Genomic DNA, 23,499 nt, shown 5'->3' with positions numbered 1-23,499 from the left:
ACTCCCATGTAGATGGTATAGACTCAAGTACTTGAGCCATCATTTGCTGCCTCCCAGAGTGTATATTGGATTGGAAGCAGAATTGGCACTTAACCCAAACACTCTGATAGAGATGCCAGTGTTTTAAGCAGCTACGGAGCCCATTGTTCCACACATCCTTCCCTGAATTGCCTCTTTAATATTTCTAGCATCTTTTTATATGAGTCATTGGGCTTATTGATATATGAGGATTCTTTATGTACTGGGCAATTGAGCCTTTTGCATTCCTTCTAACAACTAGTGATGAATATTGTAAATGTGCTTATTTGTTACCAGTATAGTTTCTTTGGTAATCCCTCTTCACATATTTTCAGTTCTTTTCTCATTGAACTTAGGAATGTATTCATTCTTTTTCTTTTTTTTTTCCCCATATTAATTTACATATTTGAAAGGCAGAGTTAGAGAGGGGGAGAGAGATCTTTCACTTTTTTCACTCACCTGATGGCCACAACCGCTGGGCCAGAGCCAGGGCCGAGCCGAGCCAGGAACTCCATCCTGGTCTCCCATGTGGGTGACAAAGGCCCCAGTACTTAGGTCATTTTCTGCTGCTTCCCAGGTTTATTAGGGAGCTGGATTGGGAGTAGAACAACCAGGACTAGAACTGGTGCTCTGAATGGGATGCCAAAACGAATGATTTCTTCACCAAGTTTTTTCTGTTTTCTCAAAGCAGCCATTCATGTGATAGTATTCCCTCTCCTCCATTTAAACCTTTCTTGATTCCTCAACTTTATTTCATGAGTTACTGTCTCCAAAGCCACCTTTTCTCTGTGCAGACTTCTTAGAAGTAGAAGACTTTGTTTAGAGTTATTCTTCTGCATGTTATGTGATAACACATTTGGTATTTAGCCAGCAGATTTGATTTTTCACCTTTTATTGGAACCTCTTCTGTTAATGTGGGTTAAGATGAGTATCTGCTTTAGTATTTCATGTTAGCAGGCTCTGCTAGAGGTTGTATAATATGATATAACTCAGTATGGAGTATGGACTCTGTGTGTGTGTGTGTGTGTGTGTGTGTTCTATTTTGGCCATTGGTTCAGTTGGCAGCCTTTGCAGTCAATAATTTTGCTGGGCCTCTTTCCCCTTAGCCATGTTAGGATGGGTTTGGTAAGAAATAAAAGGAAATTTCTAATAAAAAGGGCAGAAGAAGTATATACGTGTGTACATAGACAGACTAGCACCTTTCCTCTGCACCTTTCCTCCTACCTGTCTGCACCCTTCCTCCTACCCCCCACATGTTGTCCCTTGGTATCCATGGTGACTTGGTTCTAGGATTCCCTTCAGATGCTCAAGTCCTTTATATAAAATGGCATAGTATTTGCTTGTAATCTACACGCATCTTCCCATAGACTTTAAATCTTCTCTAGGTTACTTTTAATACCTATTAACTATATGCCTGGAATGGCCAAGGAACTGAAGCCAGGCTGTAGGAACTCAGTGCAGCAGATCTTCCATGTGGGTGGTCAGAAACCAGTCATTTGGACCATTACCTGCTGCCTCCTAGGGTGCATATTAATAGGAAGCTGAAATTGAAGTGGAGCAGGTCTCCAGTCCAGGCTAGCTCTGATAATGGGTTGTGGGCTTTTTACCTGAGATCTTAACCTCTAGGCCAGATGCCTATCTGGAAAGCCTTTGTTTTATATGTTAAACTATTGCTGTGGAGAATTTGGTCAGCTTTTCTTAAATAGAACTCTGTTGATTGAATTAGCTTATCTATGTAATGTGTTTCAGAAGTTATAAAATAGGTAATACATTTTAATAACAGTTTGGAAGATTTTTTATGCTGTATAGAAGGAGACATGGGTGGATGATGTTTGCTAGTGATGCAGTTCCTTTTTTTTTTTTAAAAAGATTTATTTTATTTATTTCAAAGAGTTAACAGAGAGAGGTAGAGATACAGAGAGAGAAGTCTTCCATCTGCTGGTTCACTCCCCAGATGTCCGCAAAGGCTGAAGCTGCACTGATGTGAAGCCAGGAGCTTCTTCTGGGTCTCCCACATGGGTGCAAGAGCCCAGGAACTTGGGCCATCTTCCACTGCTTTCCCAGGTCATAGCAGAGAGCTGGATTGGAAGAGGAATAGCTGGCTCTTGAACCGGCGCCCATATGGGATGCCCGTGCTTCAGGCCAGGGCTTTAACCTGCTGCGCCATAGTGCTGGCCCTGATGCAGATCCTTAGTGAAATATTTTCTATAGGATTCTTTTTCACTCTGTACTTAAAACAAGTTTGCAAGATAAGCCCAAGATAAAGTTAGACTTTTATCACATGAAAGATAGTCAGCCTATGGGGTAAGATCATTTTCTCTGATTTTAGGAAAATTGGGGGTAATAATGATAATTACATTTGTAGTAGTGATCTTTAAAAACACAGTAATGTTTATTCTCATAAACTCTTTTTTTGTCCTAAAGATGTTTATTTTATTGTCGTTAAGAATAACCTAAATAAATTTTATGACAGTGGCAATAGAATACTTCACAAGTGTAAAAATGATGTAGTTTTTGAGAAATTTATTGACTCTCAAAGACCTTTATGTAGCTAAGTGTACCAAGCATTCGCTAAGTGTTCCCATAGGCATTCAGTAACGCTGTGACATAGACAAGCTTAGTGGCTCACTGTTGGACATACAAGGAAATGGAAACTCTGGAGAATTCCTGAAGTTAGGGGTCTTGGCTGAGATCTGCAGACCTATTCAAGGAGGGCAGTACAGGTCTTCAGCATCAGCTACCAGTAGTAGTATTTTGAACTTGAGGTTTGGTTTTAGACTTGACTTGTCTGTCTGTCATGGTGTCAGATGTTAGAGTCAGCTTTTTTTTTTTTTTTTTTTCCTGACAGGCAGAGTGGACAGTGAGAGAGAGAAAGGTCTTCCTTTTTCCGTTGGTTCACCCCCCAAGTGGCCGCTGTGGCAGGCACACTGTGCTGATCCGAAGCCAGGAGCCAGGTGCTTTTCCTGGTCTCCCATGCGGGTGCAGGGCCCATGGATTTGTGCTGTCCTCCACTGCACTCCCTGGCCACAGCAGAGAACTGGGACTGGAAGAGGAGCAACTGGGACAGAATCCAGTGCCCCAACCGGGACTAGAACCCCATGTGCCAGCACTGCAGGCGGAGGATTAGCCTATTGAGCTGCGGCGCCGGCCAGAGTCAGCTTTTAATTTTTAGTTTTCTGTGTTTTATGATTAGTGATTGGTGCTTATGAAATTATGAAAGCTATAGTTCTTTAACTTTAGTTGGGAAATATCTAAGAATAAAGCAGACCTACCTTGTTCATAAATTAGATGCCTTCTAAAGGAAAGTAAATATAAATCTTAGGCAGTTGATTTACATTTAAACTCATTGGGTGGAATTAAAAATTATACAGTCATTCCATCCTTGTGAAACATTCTTCTTACCTATAGTTGATAGTTTGTTAACTGAGATTTGTAATGGCTTTTCTTTTCCTTTTAAAAGCAGTTTGTTTATCTGGAAAGACAATTGCAGAGAGAGACAGAGTAGTCCCTTGGCTCGCCTCCTAAATGGCCACAAGGGCTGGGGCTGGGCCAGACTGAAGTCAGAATTCTGGAACTCCATTTGAATCTCCCATGCAGGTGGCAGGGGCCTAAGCACCTGAGTCATCCTCTGCTCTCCTCCTAGGCACACTGGCAGGGATTTGAATAGTGCCTACAGGGGGAGTCAGCTGTGCAGGCCACGGCTTACCCACAGTGCCGCAGTGCAAGTCCCTATGAATGGCTTTTCTTAAATTAGGTATATTTTTTAAAATGTTGTTTTATTGTTTGTCAGAGTAAGTATTTTTCCCAGTGTTTTTCTAACAGTAGAGACTGAGAGAAATAATCATAATACCAGTTTGAATCACAGTTCCATCTCTCATTTGGAAAGGTTTCCTATGTTAAAAATTTGAGGCAGCAACAATAAATTTCCTGAGTATAAAGTGAATTAGGCAGGTTAAAGTTTACTGCCGACTGATGTGCATCAGTAATTATTGTAGCCACTTACCAGAACCACTGTTAAAAGTTCTTTGATGTTAAATGGCTTTTCAGAGCTGAGTAAAGAACAGAAACAACTAGAAAAATCTAATCCTGTGGACAGGTTTCTAGACAAAAATAGCATTCTGTATGGGTATCTCTACCCCAGATGATTTTCTGCTGGGAGATTTTCATTAGTTGTATTAAACTGGTTTAGGTTCTATAAATTTAAATGTAAGAATTTTAGTTTGAAAAGTCTGTAGTACCCCAAGAAGGTTTGGCAGGGTCATTACTTGTCATTTGAATTGATGCAGTTGCTTAACACTGTTGAAATCTCTCGAGTCTGGGGTGACAATTTTCAGGGACTTGGATGCCTGAGAAAAGATCACCAGGAGATAGGAGAGCTGTATACTGAAAAAGCAGGACAGGAAATGTAAAATTTAAAAGAATACAGTTTATTTAAGATTGACGCCAATTTCCCTGTTGGTTATTAACTTTTATGTTGATGGCACTCATGTATCATTGTTTGACTTGTATTCTTCATTTTTATAGATAAAGTGGAGAACTTTAATGAGGAACAGGAGAAGAATAGTCACCATTTTCACAGAAATGCTGAAGACAATACTAAGAAACCCAATGTAGAAACCACCCTGACTCCTGGATACAAAACTGAGGAAATCAGGGAAACAAATGATACTTGGAACTCCCAGTTTGGGAAAAGGTCAGAATCTCCATCAGAAATGTCTCCAATCAAGGGATCTGTGAGAACTGGTTTGTATGAATGGGATAATGATTTTGAAGATATCAGATCAGAAGATTGTATTTTAAGTTTGGATAGTGATCCTCTTTTGGAGGTGAAGGGTGAGGATTTAAAAAACCGATTGGAAAATGTAAATGAAGCCATCGAGGAAGATATTGTACAAAGTGTTCTTAGGCCAAGCAACTGTAGGACGTACTGTAGGGCCAATAAGGCAAAATCCTCGCAAGGAGCATCAACTTTTGATAAGCTAATGGACGGCACCAGTCAGGCCTTAGCCAAAGCAAATAGTGAATCAAGTAAAGATGGCCTGAATCAGGCAAAGAAAGGCGGTGTAAGTTGTGGGACCAGTTTTAGAGGGACGGTTGGACGGACTAGAGATTACACTGTTTTACATCCATCTTGCTTGTCAGTTTGTAATGTTACCATACAGGATACTATGGAACGCAGCATGGATGAGTTCACCGCATCCACTCCTGCAGATTTGGGAGAAGCTGGCCGGCTCAGAAAAAAGGCAGATATTGCAACCTCCAAGACCACTACTAGATTTCGACCTAGTAATACTAAATCCAAAAAGGATGTTAAACTTGAATTTTTTGGTTTTGAAGATCATGATGAGACAGGAGGCGATGAAGGAGGTTCTGGAAGTTCTAATTATAAAATTAAATATTTTGGTTTTGATGATCTCAGCGAAAGTGAAGATGATGAAGATGAAGACTGTCAAATGGAAAGAAAGACAAGCAAAAAAAGAACTAAAACAGCTCCATCACCCTCCCTGCAGCCTACCCCAGAAAGCAATGATAATTCCCAGGACAGTCAGTCTAGTACTAACAATGCAGGTAAGAATTAAAAAAAAAAATTGTATGTAAGTGCATTTTCAGATTTAAGAGCTTAGTTTTATTCTAGATACTCAGTTTTAACTTGTTATATTTAATTTTAATAGTACTTAATTCAGAACTACCATATCCAGATTACCCAAAGGTAAATTTTAAATGTGTTAATAATCAGGTCTAAAGTTGTTAGGGACCAATTTGTAGATTGGAGGGAGAGTCTTTTCATATTTGTGTTTAAAATGACATCAGCACTTGCTGATACTAAATCTTGTGTTTCAGGTAGGGATACCAAGCATCTTGATGTTTCAAGTTTGAAAATCCAAATGCTGTGGAGATACAAGGATACGTTTTTTGACACTTAGAATTATAGAATGAGAGAGATACTAGAAAACTAAAATTAACTAAAACCTTTTGTAGTTCTAAACTAGTAAACCTTCAAAACATTCTCAAATGCTCTTAAGTCGGTTTAGTAAAATGGAAAAGTGCTATGTAAGTATTTATTGCTTTTAATGGTGAAAATTTGTCTATTAAGGTAATAGGCCCAGTGATGACTAGAGGTTCTCAAGGAGTTCGAGGTTCCACTGTGAGAGACAAACAAAAGGTCAACTCTGCTGTAATTAAGTCAGTACCTGACAAGGGCTTTGTGAAATGGATTGACTGTCCAGTGAGGAGGAATATGTGAAAACCTCTGGTATAGAGGGTTTCTTAAGCAAACACACTCCTTCTGGATTGGTTTACTTGTTAAGTAAAGCTTTTGTGGTGTTAGAGTCACAGGAGTGTCATTATGGGGGATTGGAGTGATTATAGTATCCATAGATCTCTGTTGAGCATGTCATACTTGAGGTTACCTACCGTTTTGTTTTATGTGGTCTAAAAATAGCTTTGCCAGGTGAGAATTCTTATTTTTAAAGTTATTATTATACAGTTGCTTCTAGGGGCCCACCCAGTATTCCCTGTTTAAAAAAAAAAAAAACCCTGGAAACAGAACAAAAAAGGGTGTTATCAGAGTTCACCCCATGTTGCTTCAGTCCCTTCTGGAGAAGGGAGGTTTACAGCAGCCTCACTAGTCCCTTGAGATCTGGCTGGACAGGATGCCCTCAGGAGCATGATGCTGTGCAATACCTGAGTTCTTGCCCTGCTGCCATTTACTTTGCTCTTGTGCTAACCCAATAGCAGGTGTGTTTAACCGCAGTTGAAATTCTGTGGCTAAAATTTACATCTTAGGGTATGAAAACTTTTAAAACTTTAAAATGTGAAATTAGACTCCCTTTCAGAAACTTGAAGTTACAAGGAATAAGGTTTGAAAGTTAGAGACCATTTGGTTAAAGTACTTTTTGTAGACTTGTCACATGAAGTATGAGAACATTTTAAAGTTAGGATAGAAAAAAGTCTTGATTTAAAAAAAAAAATATTTATTGCCATCTGGGAAATAAGGTAATAGACCATTGAACTACATTGTACTAGGTCCCTTTATATCTTTTGCCAAGGACGGTTGTCTGTCTGTTTAAATATACCCTTCTTTGTAGATGCAAGCAGCCGTTGTTTGAAGGCCAACATGATTAAGTGGATTTAAAGTTGGAAAAACGTTAAAAGTAGATGCCACTTGGTGTTTTTTGGTGTGTAAATGAGATCATACCAGTGTCAATATCATGGATATTCAGCAGTTATATGACCTATGAAGTATGAAAATTATTTTGGAAGAGATTTTAGATTGCTACTTAAAGTAAAACTAGAGCACTTACAACAAACTAGGTTTATGGTTTTCTTTTAGGGGCAGGGAAGAGCAGAGGATAATGAAAGTATTTTATCTGTTTTGTGGTGCTTTTATTTCTTTACTCTCTTTTTTCCCACACAATATGTAAAAAAACAAACAAAGAGGCAAGTCTATAAGTTGACTAGTAGATAATTTGAAATCTTAGAAAGCTAGCTGGTTTTGATTACCATTTCAGAAAACTTGGATTTTACAGAGGACTTGCCTGGTGTGCCTGAAAGTGTGAAAAAGCCCATAAACAAACAAGGAGATAAATCAAAGGAAAATACCAGAAAGATTTTTAGTGGCCCCAAACGGGTAAGTAAAGCACTATCAGCAATTTTTATTATTTTTTTTTTATTACTGAAGGGCTGAACTCTTTCGAGCTTACTTTTTTCAACTGACATGAAAATTATGGTATTTATAGGGCACTATGTGATGTTGTTACATATATGTACATTGTATAATGATCAAATAGGGTAGACATCTATCTCCCCTAATATTATTTCTGTATGATGAAAACATTCAAAAAGATTATTAGCTGTTTTATAAAAATTATTTATTTTATTAGAGAGTTCGCATCTGCTGGTTCTTTCCCTAAATTCTGAGAATTCATCCTGGGTCTCCCACATGAGAGGGAGGGGTCTAAGGACTTGAGTCATCGTCTGCTGTCTCATGGTGTGCGCCGTCAGGACACCGCCATTGAAATGAGAGCTGTGTGCATCAGGTGTCTCCTTAACTGCATTGCCAAACACCTGCTCCTCATGTTTTCTTTATCCATTCATTAGTTTGTAGACATTTAGGTTGTTTCCATTTCTTGGCTATTGTGACTAGCACTGTAATAAATGTAGGACTGCAGATATCTCTTCTGGGGGGCCAACTCAATAATTTTTTATTTAAAAGTTACATAACAGCGGGTGTCTTTAAAATCATTGTAAACATTATTTATGTGATAAAATATATAACATTATTTTAACCATTTTCAAGTATACAGATCAGTGACATTAAACACTTTTACAGTGTCAATGTAATCATCCTTACCTGGGCCTGTGTTAATGAGCTTTTCATTACCATAACAGCATAACTGAGGCAGACTACTTGTGAAGAAAAAAGGTTTCTTTAGTTCTTAGCTTTGGAGGGGTGAGGGGTGGCACTGGCATCAGCTCACCCCTGGTGAGGACCTTTTTGACTGCATCACATCCTGGTGGATGGCAGTGGGGGAAGCACACATGGAGGGGTCACAACTTAGAGCAGAAGCCAGAGAGACGCAGGTTTTCCTAACAGGGATCTCACTAGAGCTAGCCAGAGTCCTTTTGGAATGTGTGCTCCTTGTTGACCTGAGGAACTCCCACTAGATTTCATGTCCTAAAGGTCCCATTTCCCAACATCACCTCATATACAAATCATAATGGTGCTCTCAACTTTTTCACATTCCCAATAAAAACTTTGTGCCCATTAAACAGTGATTTCCTGTTCCCTCCTCTCCTTATTCTAGGTAAACATTGTTCTACTTTCCGTCTCTATGAATGTTCCTGTTTCAATTCCTCTTACAAATAGAATCTTATTTCATTACCATGGTTTTTCTATGGTTTATCCATACTGTAGCATACTTCAATCTAATTCCTTTTTTATGGCTAAATAATACTCCATCATCATATGTGTACGAGATATATACACCTCCCACATTGTGGTTTACTCACATCCTAGATGGACACCTAGGTTGTTTTCACCTTTTGGCTATTGTGAATACGGCTTTGACTGTTGGTGCACAAATACAGATATTCCTCAACATATGATGGGGTTGCATCCTACTAAAGGAGTCATAAGTTGAGAATACTGTAAATAATGTGTTTCATATTCCCAGCCTCTCTCAGCACAGTAGTATGGCATGCTGTGGAGTGTTGCTTGTTTCCTCTTGAGATTGCGTGGGCTGCCTGGGCACTGCAGCTCACTGTGCTGTACAGCATCATTAGAGTATTGTACTGTGTGTTGCTGGCCCGGAGAAAGATCAGAATTCAGAGTATGGTATTTTGCACCATTGTAAGTTTGGGACTATCTCTGTGTGTTTTTCAAGTCTCTGCTTTCAGTCATTTTGATACATTCTGAGGAGTGGAATTGGTGGGTTGTGACTAGCACTGCAATAAATGTAGGACTGCAGATATCTCTTCTGGGGGGCCAACTCAATAATTTTTTATTTAAAAGTTACATAACAGCGGGTGTCTTTAAAATCATTGTAAACATTATTTATGTGATAAAATATATAACATTATTTTAACCATTTTCAAGTATACAGATCAGTGACATTAAACACTTTTACAGTGTCAGTGTAATCATCCTTACCTGGTTGTGTAGTAGGTCTGTAATCTTTTTGACAGTTTGCCAAGTGGCTGTACCACTTACAATTCCCAGCAGCAATACATAAGTGAGGGTCCAGTTTCTCCATATCCTTCCCAACACATTATTTATTAACCACTTTTGATATTAGCTATCTTGATGATTATGAAGAGGTATCTTATGGTTTAATTTGATTTTCCTTAATTGTGGAGGGTGACTTCAGGGCCTCCACAATTAAGAAAAGGGATATGAGCTTTCTAGCTCTCCCCTGAAATACAAGTCACCTGTCTGGACTACAGAAAATTTACCCTAACTGAAGAAATACTATAGTTACAGTATGCTTCTTGGATTGTAGTTCATGTTTTTATGGCCTGCCCATTGCTCCCTTGTAAGCATATGTCAACAGGCACCCTAACTACGAAGGGATTGCCACTGCAGTATACCTCTCAAATTATGGTCTGCGAGTAGCAGTTGTCAGCCCCTTCTTGACTTGCTTGCCTGCTGCTTCCTTGCAGTGTGTTCAGTAAATCTAGCTCTGCTGTCTGTTTTGTTCTTTTCACCACCTGTGATGGGAGCCTCAGTTGGTAGCTTCCAGCAACACTAAGGCTGAGTAATGGTGAGCATCTTTTCACATGCTTATTGAATGTTTGTATATCTAAGAAATGTCTGTTAAAGTCCTATATCCATTTTTTATTTGGATTCTTTGTTGAGTTGTACTAGATACTTATGTACTGTAGATATTCATTATCAAATATAGGATTTACAGATATTTTCTCCCCTTCTGTTCGTTGTCTTTTCACTTTGTTGAAATTGTCACTTGGTACAACAAAGTTTTTATTTTTGATGAAGTCCTTTATGTCTTTTTGTTTGATTTCTTCTTTTAAGTGTTTTTTTTTTTTTTTTTTTTTTTTTTTTTGACAGGCAGAGTGGACAGTGAGAGAGACAGAGAGAGAAAGGTCTTCCTTTGCCGTTGGTTCACCCTCCAATGGCCGCCGCGGCCAGCGCGATGCGGCCGGCGCACCGCGCTGATCCGATGGCAGGAGCCAGGAGCCAGGTGCTTTTCCTGGTCTCCCATGGGGTGCAGGGCCCAAGCACCTGGGCCATCCTCCACTGCACTCCCGGGCCACAGCAGAGGGCTGGCCTGGAAGAGGGGCAACCGGGACAGAATCCGGCGCCCCGACCGGGACTAGAACCCGGTGTGCCGGCGCCGCTAGGCGGAGGATTAGCCTAGTGAGCCGCGGCGCCGGCCTAAGTGGGTTTTATTTTTAAAAAATTATTTTTAGAAAGGCATAGAGAGAGGCAGAGACACAAATGAGATCTTCCATACTCTGTTTCATTCCTCAAAGGCCTGCAAACAGCCAGTGGTGGGCCAGGCTGAAACCTTGAGTCTAGAACTTAATCTGGGTCTCCCAAATGGGATGTAGTGACTCAGCCATACTTGAGCTGACTTTCCAGGCTGTGCATTATCAGGAAGCTGAAATCAGAAGCAGAGCTGAGACGTGAACCTAGGGACTCACTTCACTGGGATCTGGTGTCTCAAATGGCATCTAACCATTGTGCCGAAGGCCTACCCCTTTTTTCTTTCATTTTTCGTGCTTTTGGTCTAGAACCTAAGAAATCATTCCAACCAAATCCAGTGTCTTGTAGCTTTTCTTACATTTTCTTCCACGAGTTTTATAGTTCTAGGCATTCAGTTTAGGTTTCAGATTTTAATCCATTTTGAGCCATTTTAATCCATTTTATATTTGGTGATACAGTTAGGATCATTTAAAAAAATTATTTTTCCCACAGAAGAACTTACTTATTTTTATTTGAAAGGCAAAGTTACAGAGAGAGCAAGAGCATGAGAAAGCGCGCACGCTGCTTCTTTCAGCTGCCTCACTCCCCAAATGGCCGCAAACGCTGGAGGAGCTTCTTTCAGGTTTAAAGGGTTTCTTTTATTTGTTTAAAGTTTTATTTATTTGAAAGAATAAGAAGAGAGGTCAGTCTTCCATCTACTGTTTCTCTCACCAAAACCAGAAACTGGGACCTCCATCTGGGTCTTCTATGTGGGTGGTAGGAACATAAATACATGGGCTACCTCCCGGGCACATTAGCAGGAAGCTGTGGATTGGAAGTGGGGGCTTGAATCAGCACCATGATGTGGGATGGGATGTGCACATCACAAGTGGTAGCTTAACATACCACACCACAACAGATGCCCCGTCTTCATTATTTATGCATATGTAAGTCATTTAATATTGTCTAATATAAGTTATGAAGAGCAAATAATTTGCCTGACACTTTTCTAAAAAACTAATTATGTAACTAACTGGTTATGGTATTAGTTTTGTTATTGCAAGGTATATTAGTAGTCAATGATATTTATTCCTATAGATTGAACTGTTTTTAAGGAGTGTGTTCATTTTTTGTGTCCTTTTATTTTTCCTTGTTACACCTATATAAAAGACCACTGGGAATATTTTTAAAGTAATTGTGCTGAACTCTTGCATTCCAGGTGCTTTGGTGAGGCTTTTAATTTACATAAAATTGGGTGTTGAATGTGTTAGTTTCCAGAGCAACATTTTAACAGTTTTTTTGGTCTCAAAGCCAAATAATGCTGTTAAGAATTTCAAGAATCACAAAGAATTTTGAATTGTATGAGTTTTATCACTTTATATCAGAAATTAAAACAAATTTCAAATATATTTGTTCATAATTCATATGAACCCCTTCATTACATATTAATATAGCAAATGAAAAATTATTTTCAGGTGCAGGTGTTGTGGTGGGGAGAGAACGAGTTAAAGCCACTTCTTGAAAGGCTCCCATCCTATATGAGAATACAAGATTGAGTTCTGTCTACTCTTTTCCCATCCAGCTTCCTGCTAATGCACCTTGGGAGGCAGCAGATCATGGCTTAAATGCTTTAGCTGCTGCCGCCCAAGAAGGAGACCGGGATGGAGTTTCAGGCTCCTGGCTTCAGCCTGGCCCAGCACTGGCTGTTTGCATTTGGAGGATGAACCAGCAGATGGAATCAGACTCTCTGTTTCTCTCTTTCTCAGTGTTTCTTTCTCTGTCACTTTGCCTTTCAAGTAGATAAAAGTTAATTAAAAAAAAATTTAAGAGAAAAATCATTTTAAAAGCAAAAAAAAAGATAATAGCATTGTTTTACCTTCATACAGTTCTTTAAATGTGGCTTAATAAAAAGACAGCTGGATTCTCATATCTTCTGCATTTAGTATATTTTATTATGCTTTATTGATTGAAATGTGTGAAGAATATCCAATCTCATGCAGATATGTAGTTGCATTTTAAAAAGCCCTTTCAGGTGATTGTGAATATTCGTGATAATTACACCACAACTCCGAAGTGAAAGTTTCTTAAAGATTAATTGTGACTGGGAAATTGAAAGCTGTGCCTGTGAACCTTTCATGTTACGTTAAAATCTGTTCCTTCTGTAATCGTAAATTACCAGTGTGTGCTGAGTGACATCATATGTTGGTAACTGAAGATAGTGGTTGTACCGAGTTATGTAAGTCTTTAAAATGGTGACAAATTTCATTTTATAGTACAAAAAAAATTGCCTATAATTAGCAAGCTCACAAGAAAAGTTGGAAGTATTGGGAAGCTATTAAGTTCACAACGGTAGATGACATTCTCCAAGTTTTGTTAATGGTTTAAGTTTAAAATACTTCAAGGAGAATAACTGGCAAGGTTAGGTGCCTTTTTTTGGAGGATTGTTTATTTACTTATTTAAAAGGCAGGTGTTAGATCTTGTTCATGCCACAAACAGCCACAATGACTGGGTCTGGGCTATGCTGAAGCCCAGAACTCCATTAGGGTCTCTCATGTGTGTGTCAGGGTCCAAGCACTTGGACTGTCATCCACTGCCTTCCCAGGTGCATTAGCAGGAAGCTGGATTAGAAGTGGAACAGCTGGGACTTGAACTAGTACTTTTATTGGATGCAGATTAAGAATAGTTTGTTAGTCTTTAAAGGAGAGAATATTCTAGAAGGAAGTGGCTAGCTTACATTGTAATTCAGTGCATTTTTTTTTCTAAGTAGCAGAAGTATTTTGTGCATATTGATTTTGTCACACAGAATATTTGTATATACAGTGGTCAAGATTTAATACAGGGGATGGGTGTTGTGGCACAGCAGATTTGGCCTTTTTGTAGGATACCCATATCCCATATCAAGGTGTTCATGGGAGTCTTATCCATCATCTGCTACCTCTCAAGGTGCCAAGTAGTAGGAAGCTAGAATAGGAAGTGGAGCTGAGATTCAGTCCCAGGCACTCTGATACGGGATGTGGGCATCCCAACTGGTGTCTTAACTGCTACAGCAAATGCTCATCCTAGACCTTTGGTTCTTTTTGTGGAGATTAGTCTTTAGAAACCAGAATCTGAGTACTAGCTGCTAGTTTTAAGACTTCATTAAACAAAACTAGGAAATATATTGAAAAATACAAGTTCCGTCCTGGCTGGTCTTCTTCCAATCCAGCTCTCTGCTGTGGCCTGGGGAAGCAGTAGAAGATGGCCCAAGTCCTTGGGCCCCTGCACCCACGTGGGAGACCAGGAGGAAGCACCTGGTTCCTGGCTTCGGATCCTCCAGCCGTTGTGGTCATTTGAGGAGTGAACCAATGGAAGGAAGACCTTTCTATCTCTCCCTATCACTGTCTGACTCTACCTTTTAAATAGGGCCCGGTGCTGTGATGCAGCAGGTTAACGCCCTGGCCTGAACGTCGGCATCCTATATGGGCGCCGGTTTGGGACCTGGCTGCTCCATTTCCAATCCAGCTCTCTGCTATGGCCTGGGAATGCAGGGAAGGTGGCTCAAGTGCTTGGGCCCCTGCACCTGCATGGGAAACCTGGAAGAAGCTCCTGGCCCCTGGCTTCGGATTGGTGCAGCTCTGGCCGTTGCAGCCAATTGGGGAGTGAACCAACAGATGGAAGACCCCCCCCCCCCCGCCTCTCCTCTCTGTGTGTAACTCTTTCAAGTAAATAAATAAACCTTTAAAGAATAAATAAATAATATTTTAAAAAATAGAAGCTCCTAGTGATAGTTCCATTTCAGATTTAAAAATTACAGAATTTTGCACTTAGCTGTTACTTGTTTTATTCTGTAGCACACCTAAATATCCAAATTGCAAACCAGTTTTTACTATGAACAATAAGTACACCAAGCATAGTTTAAGCTTTGCAGTTCCTTTTGTCCTTAAATTATATTTCACTGAAGATGTTCAGTCATGGCAGTGGATTCAAAAGTGTCTTGAAATAATTATCTTGTGTGTCTATATTCAATATTAGAATTTGGTTCATTTGTATCCATTGTGATCAGTTTTTAAACTTAGTTTTAAAGTTCATATTGCTGTCATTTTATTGCTACTAATGTAGTTCAGAAGGCAGTAGTGCACATGTACTTGACCTGATTTTGAAGGAATCTGGCCTAAAGTAGATCAGGTCACAGAAGCTGAGTTGGTGGCAGACCTATTTACTGCTGATGGATACAACCTGGTAGTGTCAGAAGAAAATTGATGCTAACTTATGAAACTAACAGGGGCTCTGGAATTGAACTGACTGGAAAGATGTAATATGACTAAAGCCTCGTCTTAACACAATAATAGTTCTCTAACATTTTACTTCCTAAAAAGGCTTACTTTTGTAAGTGGCACAGGTTTATTTTATGTATGAGAAGTTAGGCTTTGTGGAAAGCTCAGTTCTAAGGGCTTTTTGTTTTAAAGATTTATTTACTTGAAAGGCAGAGTTACAGAGAGAGGAGGAGGGTCAGAGAGAGATCTTCCATTTGCTAGTTCACTCCCCCAATGGCCATAATGACTGGAGCTGGGCCAGGCTGAAGCCAGAAGCCAGGAGCTTCTCTGGGTCGCCCACATTGGTGCAGGGGCTTAAGGACTTGTGCCAGCCTCTACTGCTTTCCCAGACTAAAGTATTAGCAGAGAGCTGGATTGGAAGTGGAGCAGCCAGGACACAGTGGGCACCCATATGGGATGTCAATGCTGCGGGCAGTGGCTTAACATGCAGAGCCATAGCACCGACCCCTCTGAGGGGTTTTTACATAGATTATCCCCCATATACCCAGAGATGAGACAGAAGGGCTAGAAAACTCTATGTTGTTGTTATGCTCAGGAGTTGTTCCAGTATCTCTTATATTAGCAACACACTCATGTAACTAATAGGTCACTGGGAATAGCTAGGTTTTCTGCATTTGTTTTTCTAATCTTGCTAGATTTAAAGGCACCAGTGACCCCATTTCCAAGTGGTAGAGGTAGTTCATGGCTTGTATGTAGTGATGAGGTTTTCTCTGTCTCCGTTTCTCAGCCTGAGCACTACTGACATTTTGGACTGGGTTGGGGTGATGGTCCTGCACATTGGAGGCTATATAGCAGTCTTCCAGGTGTCCATCCACTAGATTCCAATGGGGAATTCCCTGGTGGGGTCACATGCCCCTTTCCTAATTAATTTGTGTGACTTGAGGGTCAATTCAGAGAGGATGTTCATAATACTAAAACCTCAGTTTGTACTTTGTAAAAACAAGAACACTCTCCTGTACAGCCAGAGAATACCTGTCAAAACCAAGAAGGTAACAGCAGTGTATTGATAGGATCTAATCTAGAGTCCCAGTTAGATTTACCAAATTGTCCACTATTGTGTTTTATAATAAGGCAAAACAAATACAGCACATCTTCTGAACAAAGAATCCATGCTCCAAACCTGAATCTTGTGTTTGTCATCAGTTTGTACTTCCTTTCAGTCTGTTAAAATATCTGTGTTTCCTCATCTTTTGATGATTCCGACATCTTTGAAGAGTTAATGCCGCTTATTTCCTAGGATGTCTCTCAGTTAGGCAATTCCTTATGATTAGACTTAGATCATGTATTTTTGGTGGAGATACCACAAAGGTGTCCTGTTAGGTAGTACTCAATGTCAGTTTGTTCTGTTACTGTTGGGGTAGAATGGTCACTTGGTTGAGGTGGTGTCTGTTGGGCTCCTCAGCCTCCCTCAGCAGACTCTCACCCACCAATTTTAACATTGATTCTTGCCTGAATCAGTTGATTTATGTTGGTCACCAAATGTGATTTCCCAGTGCATCATTCCTTCTGTTACTAGTGAGGAATTGGTCCTGTGTTCTGGGGTAGAGCTTTTCCTTCACCTCCATGTATGTAAGACTGTATGTGTATGTATACTTATTTATTCTTTCTCATATGCCAGTATGAACATGAATTTCTGCTGTATTACTTTTTTTTTTTTTTTTTTTTTTTTAGTATTTATTTAAAAGAGAGTGAGAGAGATCTTCCATCCATTGGTTTAATCCCCAAGTCTAGCCAGCCAGGGCTGGGTCAAGCTTAAGCCAGGGAACTCCACTCTGAGATGGCAGGGATGCAAGCATTGGCTCATCTTCTGCTGCTTTCCCAGATGCATTAGCAGTGAGCTGACTTGGAAGCAAAGTACCTGGGACTTGAACTAGAGTTCTGATACCATAAGCTGGCCTGGCAAGTGGAAGCTTAACCTGCTGCACCACAATGTTGGTCCCCTTATTACTTGTTTAAATGATAGTTTTATCATTTTCATACGCAGATTTTCTTACATTAGGTTGGTAGGTGTTCTTCAATTTTTTTTTTTTTTTTTTTTTTTTTTTAAGATTTCTTGATTTATTTGAGAGGCAGAGAAAGGTAGAGACAGAGAGAAATGTCATCAATGTGCTGGTTCACTCACCAAATGGCTGCGATGGTTGGAACTGAGCTGATTGGAAGCCAGGAGCTTCCTCTTGGTCGCCAACGCAGATACAGGAGCCCAAGCACTTGGTCCATCTTCCACTGCCTTCCCAGGCCATAGCAGAGAGCTGGATCAGAAGTGGAGCGGCCTGGTGCCCATAAGGGATGCTGGTACCACAGGCAGAGGCTTAGTTCACTACGCCACAATGCCGGCCCCTAAATCTGCTTTTTTTGACATCAATTTGCATTTCCTTATTTATTGACACCCTTAAGATATTCCAGTCTTGTTCCATGAAATAGAAATTCAGGATTCCTATTTCCATTTAGTGGTAGAGAATAGTATTTAGAAAGAACGATTAGGGCTGGCACTGTGATGCAGTGGGTTAATGCCCTGGCCTGAAGCGCTGGCATCCCGTATGGATGCTGGTTCTAGTCCTGGCTGCTCCACTTCCGATCCAGCTCTCTTATGGCCTGAGAAAGCAGTGGAAGATGGCCCAAGTCCTTGGGCCTCTGCACCTGTGTGCAAGACCTAAAAGAAGCTCCTGGCTCCTGGCTTCGTATCGGTGCAGTTCCAGCTGTTGCTGCCATTTGGGGAGTGAACCATCGGATGGAAGACCTCTCTGCCTCTGCCTCTCTGTAACTCTGCCTTTCAAATAAATAAGTGAATCTTTAAAAAACAAAACAAAAAACGCATATTCATCTCACAAACTACCTTTGTTTCCCTATCCATCTCTATGTTTAAAATCTTGAGTTCACACTGAGAATTATAATTCTGGCCCACACCATATTTTATTCCAGTCTTCTCATTTTCCATATTTTACTTCCCTTTGCCAGCAGTGAGAAATCTGGTTCTCATTATCCTCAGCATTTTTGTTTGCTCAGTGCTCATATTTGACCAATGTCTTGATCATATTGATCATTCTCTCACCTTAATCTCTCTGACGTGGTCTAGTTAAGAGTTTCTCTTCCACTCTCCCCTACCTCCTCGTGGTGGAAAGCGCTAACTTGAATTTGCTGTGTGTGATAATTTTCTTTTCCCTCACCAAGGAGTACAGAAGAGGGTTATTGTCATCAGGATTGAGGGCTTGCTGGGATAATACATGCAGGAGAAAGGTGGAGAAAACTGGTAAAGGACATTCACTGTTGAAGTAATGACTCAGAAGAATGGTCACTTATGAGTAAAGATAGAATTTGAGGGATTAGGTTGAAACTCACTGGATTTAAGTACTTTTTTGTTTCTAGATAATGTGTGTGTGTGTATGTGTGTAACTGTAGTACATGAATATTTTCACATGTTCCATTTTCTCTACATCCTGTTACATGAAGCTGTTGTACATGTGCTGATATACTTAAGATCATTTCTATTGTCTGCCCTGCTCATTGTTTGATTTCTGCCTTTCCATGTAGCTGATGCCTATCTTCAGTGCTTGAAGGGTTGTGTTTTATTTGCGATGTTGGCCATCTTTGTCTTGGTTTGCATTTAAGACGGCTGCTAGGTCATTGATGAAACTAACCGTAACATTATTCTCAGTTTCAGTTCTCAAATATTTATACCTTTTGCTTTCATTATTTGCCTGTGGTTTACTGCTGAGTCTGTCTGGCACTGTCTTTTATCTGATTCTCGAAGGAGCATTCTGGACTTAGTTTTTCTTTCCCTTCTGTCATTCAGTATGACATTAGTTAGTGGGCTTTGGGGCAATTCAATTAACTTTTTTCATTGGCATAAATCATGGCTACATATTCAGTTGTATTAGAATGTTGTAATTGCATAAAGCTGCAATTTTAAAGTTGAGTGTAGCTTTATTTGATAAGCTCATTTTTGTTTCATAAAATGAGTTTATGTAAGTAAAAGCTTAAACAGACTTTTCTAATTGGAATCTTTAAAGGATAAGTGCTCACACATCTCACCCAAGAACAATCTTCCACACAGTGTCTTCCTTTAGCAGTTAACAACCCGCTCTCATGAAGCAGCTTATTTGTCTTGTCACATGGCTTTACTCAGAGTTACCTTTGTTTGGTGTATGGAGATTCACTGACCATCTTGGGATCCAATCCTCAAGATGGTATTGTGAGATCCACTGTGTTTCCAGAGACTAGAAACCCAAGGCATTAATGGGTATGAAAGCTGAGCCATTGGTGTGGTGATGAGGATAAGAGGCTGCAGTATAGAGATTAAAAGCCACTGCTATTCATTTGCAGCTCCTAGCTTGGTGATTCAAGGAGTTCTTAGGCCCCTGCACGTGCGTGGGAGACCCAGAGGAAGCTCCTGGCTTCGGATCAGCACAGTTCTGGCCAATGTGGCCATTTGGGAAGTGAACCAGTAGATGGAAGAACTCCCTCTCTCTCTCTGCCTCTGCCTCTCTCTCTGTAAATCTGCCTTTCAAATAAATAAATCTGTAAAAAAAAATCAGGTTGATATTTAGAAGGGCAAAAATAATACTATGTTCAAATTTCTCTTGTAACTTAAATGAATGATTGTCTTCAGACAGAAATTATTCTAAGAAAAGTCTATGAAATATAGTGAGTTTTGTGCTTAGAATTGGCTAATGTACCTCATTATGTATATGTACATTTAAAAAAAAAAGATTTACTTATTTCAAAGGCAGAGTTGGCCAGGGTGGGCATAGAGAGGTCTTCCATCTGCTGGTTCACTCCCCAAATGGCTGCAATGGTCAGAGCTGGGCTGGTTTGAAGCCAGGAGCTTCTTCTGGATCTCCCACATGGGTAGCAGGGGCCTAAAAACTTGGGCCATCCTCCGCTGTCTTCTCAAGCACATTAATAGGGAGCTGGATTGGAAGTGGAACAGCTAGGACTTGGATTGGCACTTTTATGGTCTCTGCCTGCTACATAGGAGTTGAAGGGGAACTTCAAATTTAGATGAAATTTAAACCAAATGATGTTTCATAGACTTCAGCAAACATTGTCATATGTGAAGAGGTCAGTGTCAGATCCAGCTGCTAAGTGGACCACGATCCTGATTTCTTGCAAATTAAGAATTTCTGTTAAGGGGCTGGTGTTGTGACACTGTATCCAGAAATCCCTCATTTGAAGCTCCAAGTCTATGGGTTAAATCAAGGCTGTGTCTCCATCAAAGAGATTCCAAGCTAATATAGGGTATTTTAATTTTGCTGATAATATGGAAGTTTCTGATAGTCTGTGATTAGTGAATAAGGTTTCCCTGTAAGAAAGCAGTAGTCGCTCAAATTAGAGTGTCTATAGCACTTTACAGGTGTAAAATATTCTTGTAGCAGTATTCTTTCCTGTTAACTTCATAGCTGGCTTTATCTGTCATTCTCCTCTCATGGATGTCACAGCAGATTTTTATAGTCACAACTAATAACATGGTTACTCATACTTTTTTTTTTTTTTTTTTTTTTTGACAGTCAGAGTGGACAGTGAGAGAGAGAGAGAAAGGTCTTCCTTTGCCATTGGTTCACCCTCCAATGGCCGCTGTGGCCGGCATGCTGCGGCCGGAGCACCGTGCTGATCCCATGGCAGGAGCCAGGTACTTCTCCTGGTCTCCCATGGGGTGCAGGACCCAAGCACTGGGCCATCCTCCACTGCACTCCCTGGCCACAGCAGAGAGCTGGCCTGGAAGAGGGGCAACCGGGACAGAATCTGGCGCCCCGACCGGGACTAGAACCCGGTGTGCTGGCGCCGCAAGGCGGAGGATTAGCCTAGTGAGCCGCGGCGCCGGCCATACGTTTTTTATTGGACTAGGTGAACTGTCCCAGTGCATGTAGAGATTCTTATCTTTTTCTCTAAGATTCATTTCAGATAGCGCCTACTGCTACATTTTCATGTTTTACATCATCCAATCTATTAATACATCCATTATAATTTACCTATAAGAGATTAGGTTGAATATCTCTTAACTTTTTAATTTTTTTTTTTAAAAAGATTGATTAATTGACTGATTCGAAAAAGCAGAGTCAGAGAGGAGGGAGACTTTGAAATGGCTACAGCAGCCAGGACTGGGCAAGTCTGAGGGCAGGAGACAGAACAGATATACCATAAGTAAATCTTTGAGCTTTTCTGAAGCCACATCAGGAAAAGCTGTCAGTGACTCCTTGGCTTTTTAGGAAGGGCCATTAAAAATAGAAAACTTCTATTAACTTTAAGCCAAGTATTGGTTCTGTTCTAGTCTTTTGCAGGACGTCAACCAAGGAAGTATTATCGTTAAGCTTAAATTTGTTACTGGTGGTTTATTGAAAAATGTTTAGTTTCAGAATATAAGTGAAGGATATCTTTATTCCCATTTTGTAGGATTTGTCTGTATTGAGATTATATTTGTCTTATTACTCTTGATTTTTCATTTTTACTCTTTGCATTTGATATAGTTTTTTCATGAAATTAAAATATTCGGTGATAGAGTGATCATTATTTTGGTATTTTTCAGGTTTCCTGAGACAAATTTAGATAGATTTTGAGTTGGAAAAATTTAGTATCATAAAAACAGTTTAATTGAAAATAATTTGATAAGTATGGGAAGTTACAAAAGTAAGACTACAAAGAACAGACACTGTTTATCCTGATAGTGTTATTAGCATTTGCTCTTTCATTCTCTGTGTGTGTTGTGGGGGGGCGGGGGAAAGCTTGTTTATATACAAATAACCATATACATTTACACTTGATTTTTTTTTAAATATTTCTATATTTGAAAGGCAGAGTTAGAGAGATAGAGACAGAGAGATATCATTCTTCTCCTGGTTCACTCCTCAAATGGCTGCAACCGCTGAGGCTGGATCCATCAAAAGCCAGGAGCTTCTTCTGGGTCTCTCATGTGGGTGCAGAGGCCCAAGTACTTGAGCCATCTTCCTCAGCTTTCTCAGGCGCATTAGCAGGGAGCTGGATTGGAAGTGGAGCAGCTGGGACTCAACTGATGCCCATTTGGGATGCTGGTGCTGGAGGTGGCACAGCAGCTTACTGTTACACCACAGCACTTACCTTTACACTTGATTTTTTTCCCTTGAATATTCTAGGTTAAGTTTTATATGTTGTAGTGACTTATTACTAAATACAATGTAAATTTCCTAATCACTTACATATCTATATTACAGTTATCAATTTTATTGAATGTAATGTTATTAATATATTTTTACCTAATCTACTGTTTTGTTCCAGTTTTGTCAGTTAACACAGTAATGTCCTTTGTACTGGTATTTTTTTTTCCCTCCCCAGATTAGTGTAGTATTAGCTTTTAGCTGTCATGTCTCTCTTTAGTCACCTTTAACCTGGAACATTGTCTGGAACATTGTCACTAACAATTCAGTGGTTACTCTGTCCCCCCCCCCTTTTTTTTTTTTAAAGATTGTTTTAATTTATTTGAAAGAACTACAGAGAGAGGTAGAGACAGAGAGAGAGGTCCTCCATCCACTGGTTCACTCCTCAGATGGCCGCAATGGCTGGAGCTGCACTGATCCGAAGCCAGGAGCCAGGAGCTTCCTCCAGGTCTCCCATGTGGGTGCAGAGGCCCAAGGACTTGGGCCATCCTCCACTGCTATCCCAGGCCACAGCAGAGAGCTGGATCGGAAGAGGAGCAGCTGGGACTAGAAACCGTGCCCATATGGGATGCCGGTGCTTCAGGCCAGGGTGTTAACCCACTGTGCCACAGCACCGGCCTCAGTCTGTTTCCTCTTGATTGGATTCAGATTGTGCGTTCTAGGTTGGAGTATTGCATAGATAATAATGGGTCATTTTCAGGGTACCACATTGGAAAGATGTCAAGATAGTCTACACTGTTTATCTCTTTTAATCAAAAGATAGTCTTTGAAGAGACACTTCAAGACTATTCAGATACTCTGCTCTTCATTAGAGTATGCACTTAGATTTATGAAATGTACATGTTGATAATTTCCTGATATCAGTGTTTACTATGTTGACTATAAAATAATTTTTAAAAATAATGTCTTAAATTTTTAAAAATTTATTTCATTTTATTTTAAAGGTAGAGAAAGAACTATCTTCTATCCATTGATTCATACCCCATATGCCCACAATTGCCAGGACTAGGCCAAGCCAAAGCAGCCGGCCCAGAACCCATCTAGGTCTTGCATGTGGGTGGCAGGGATCCAAGTACTTGAGCTGTTGGCTGCTGCTTCCTGGGGTGCACATTGGCAGAA

At 40.1% G+C, this 23,499-nt stretch overlaps 1 protein-coding gene across 9 annotated transcripts in view; it reads left to right on the top strand.

The window, feature by feature from the left end:
* The window catches only part of WAPL (WAPL cohesin release factor), an 82,374-nt gene that overhangs the window by 22,171 nt on the left and 36,704 nt on the right, over positions 1–23,499 (top strand). For 5 of the 9 annotated variants that reach the window (XM_070057990.1, XM_070057989.1, XM_008269886.4 and 2 more), the window contains 2 exons: positions 4,543–5,586; positions 7,530–7,648. In XM_070057990.1, the coding sequence (XP_069914091.1) occupies positions 4,543–5,586; positions 7,530–7,648 (1,163 nt within the window). The remainder of the gene's footprint in view (positions 1–4,542; positions 5,587–7,529; positions 7,649–23,499) is intronic. The other 4 variants (XM_070057992.1, XM_008269888.4, XM_070057988.1 and 1 more) reach the window with 1 other exon arrangement.

The sequence above is a fragment of the Oryctolagus cuniculus genome, chromosome 15, assembly GCF_964237555.1.
Source record: "Oryctolagus cuniculus chromosome 15, mOryCun1.1, whole genome shotgun sequence".
NCBI lineage: Eukaryota > Metazoa > Chordata > Mammalia > Lagomorpha > Leporidae > Oryctolagus > Oryctolagus cuniculus.
The sequence above is the reverse complement of the archived record's forward strand: the minus strand, read 5'-3'. Positions and strand labels throughout refer to the sequence as shown.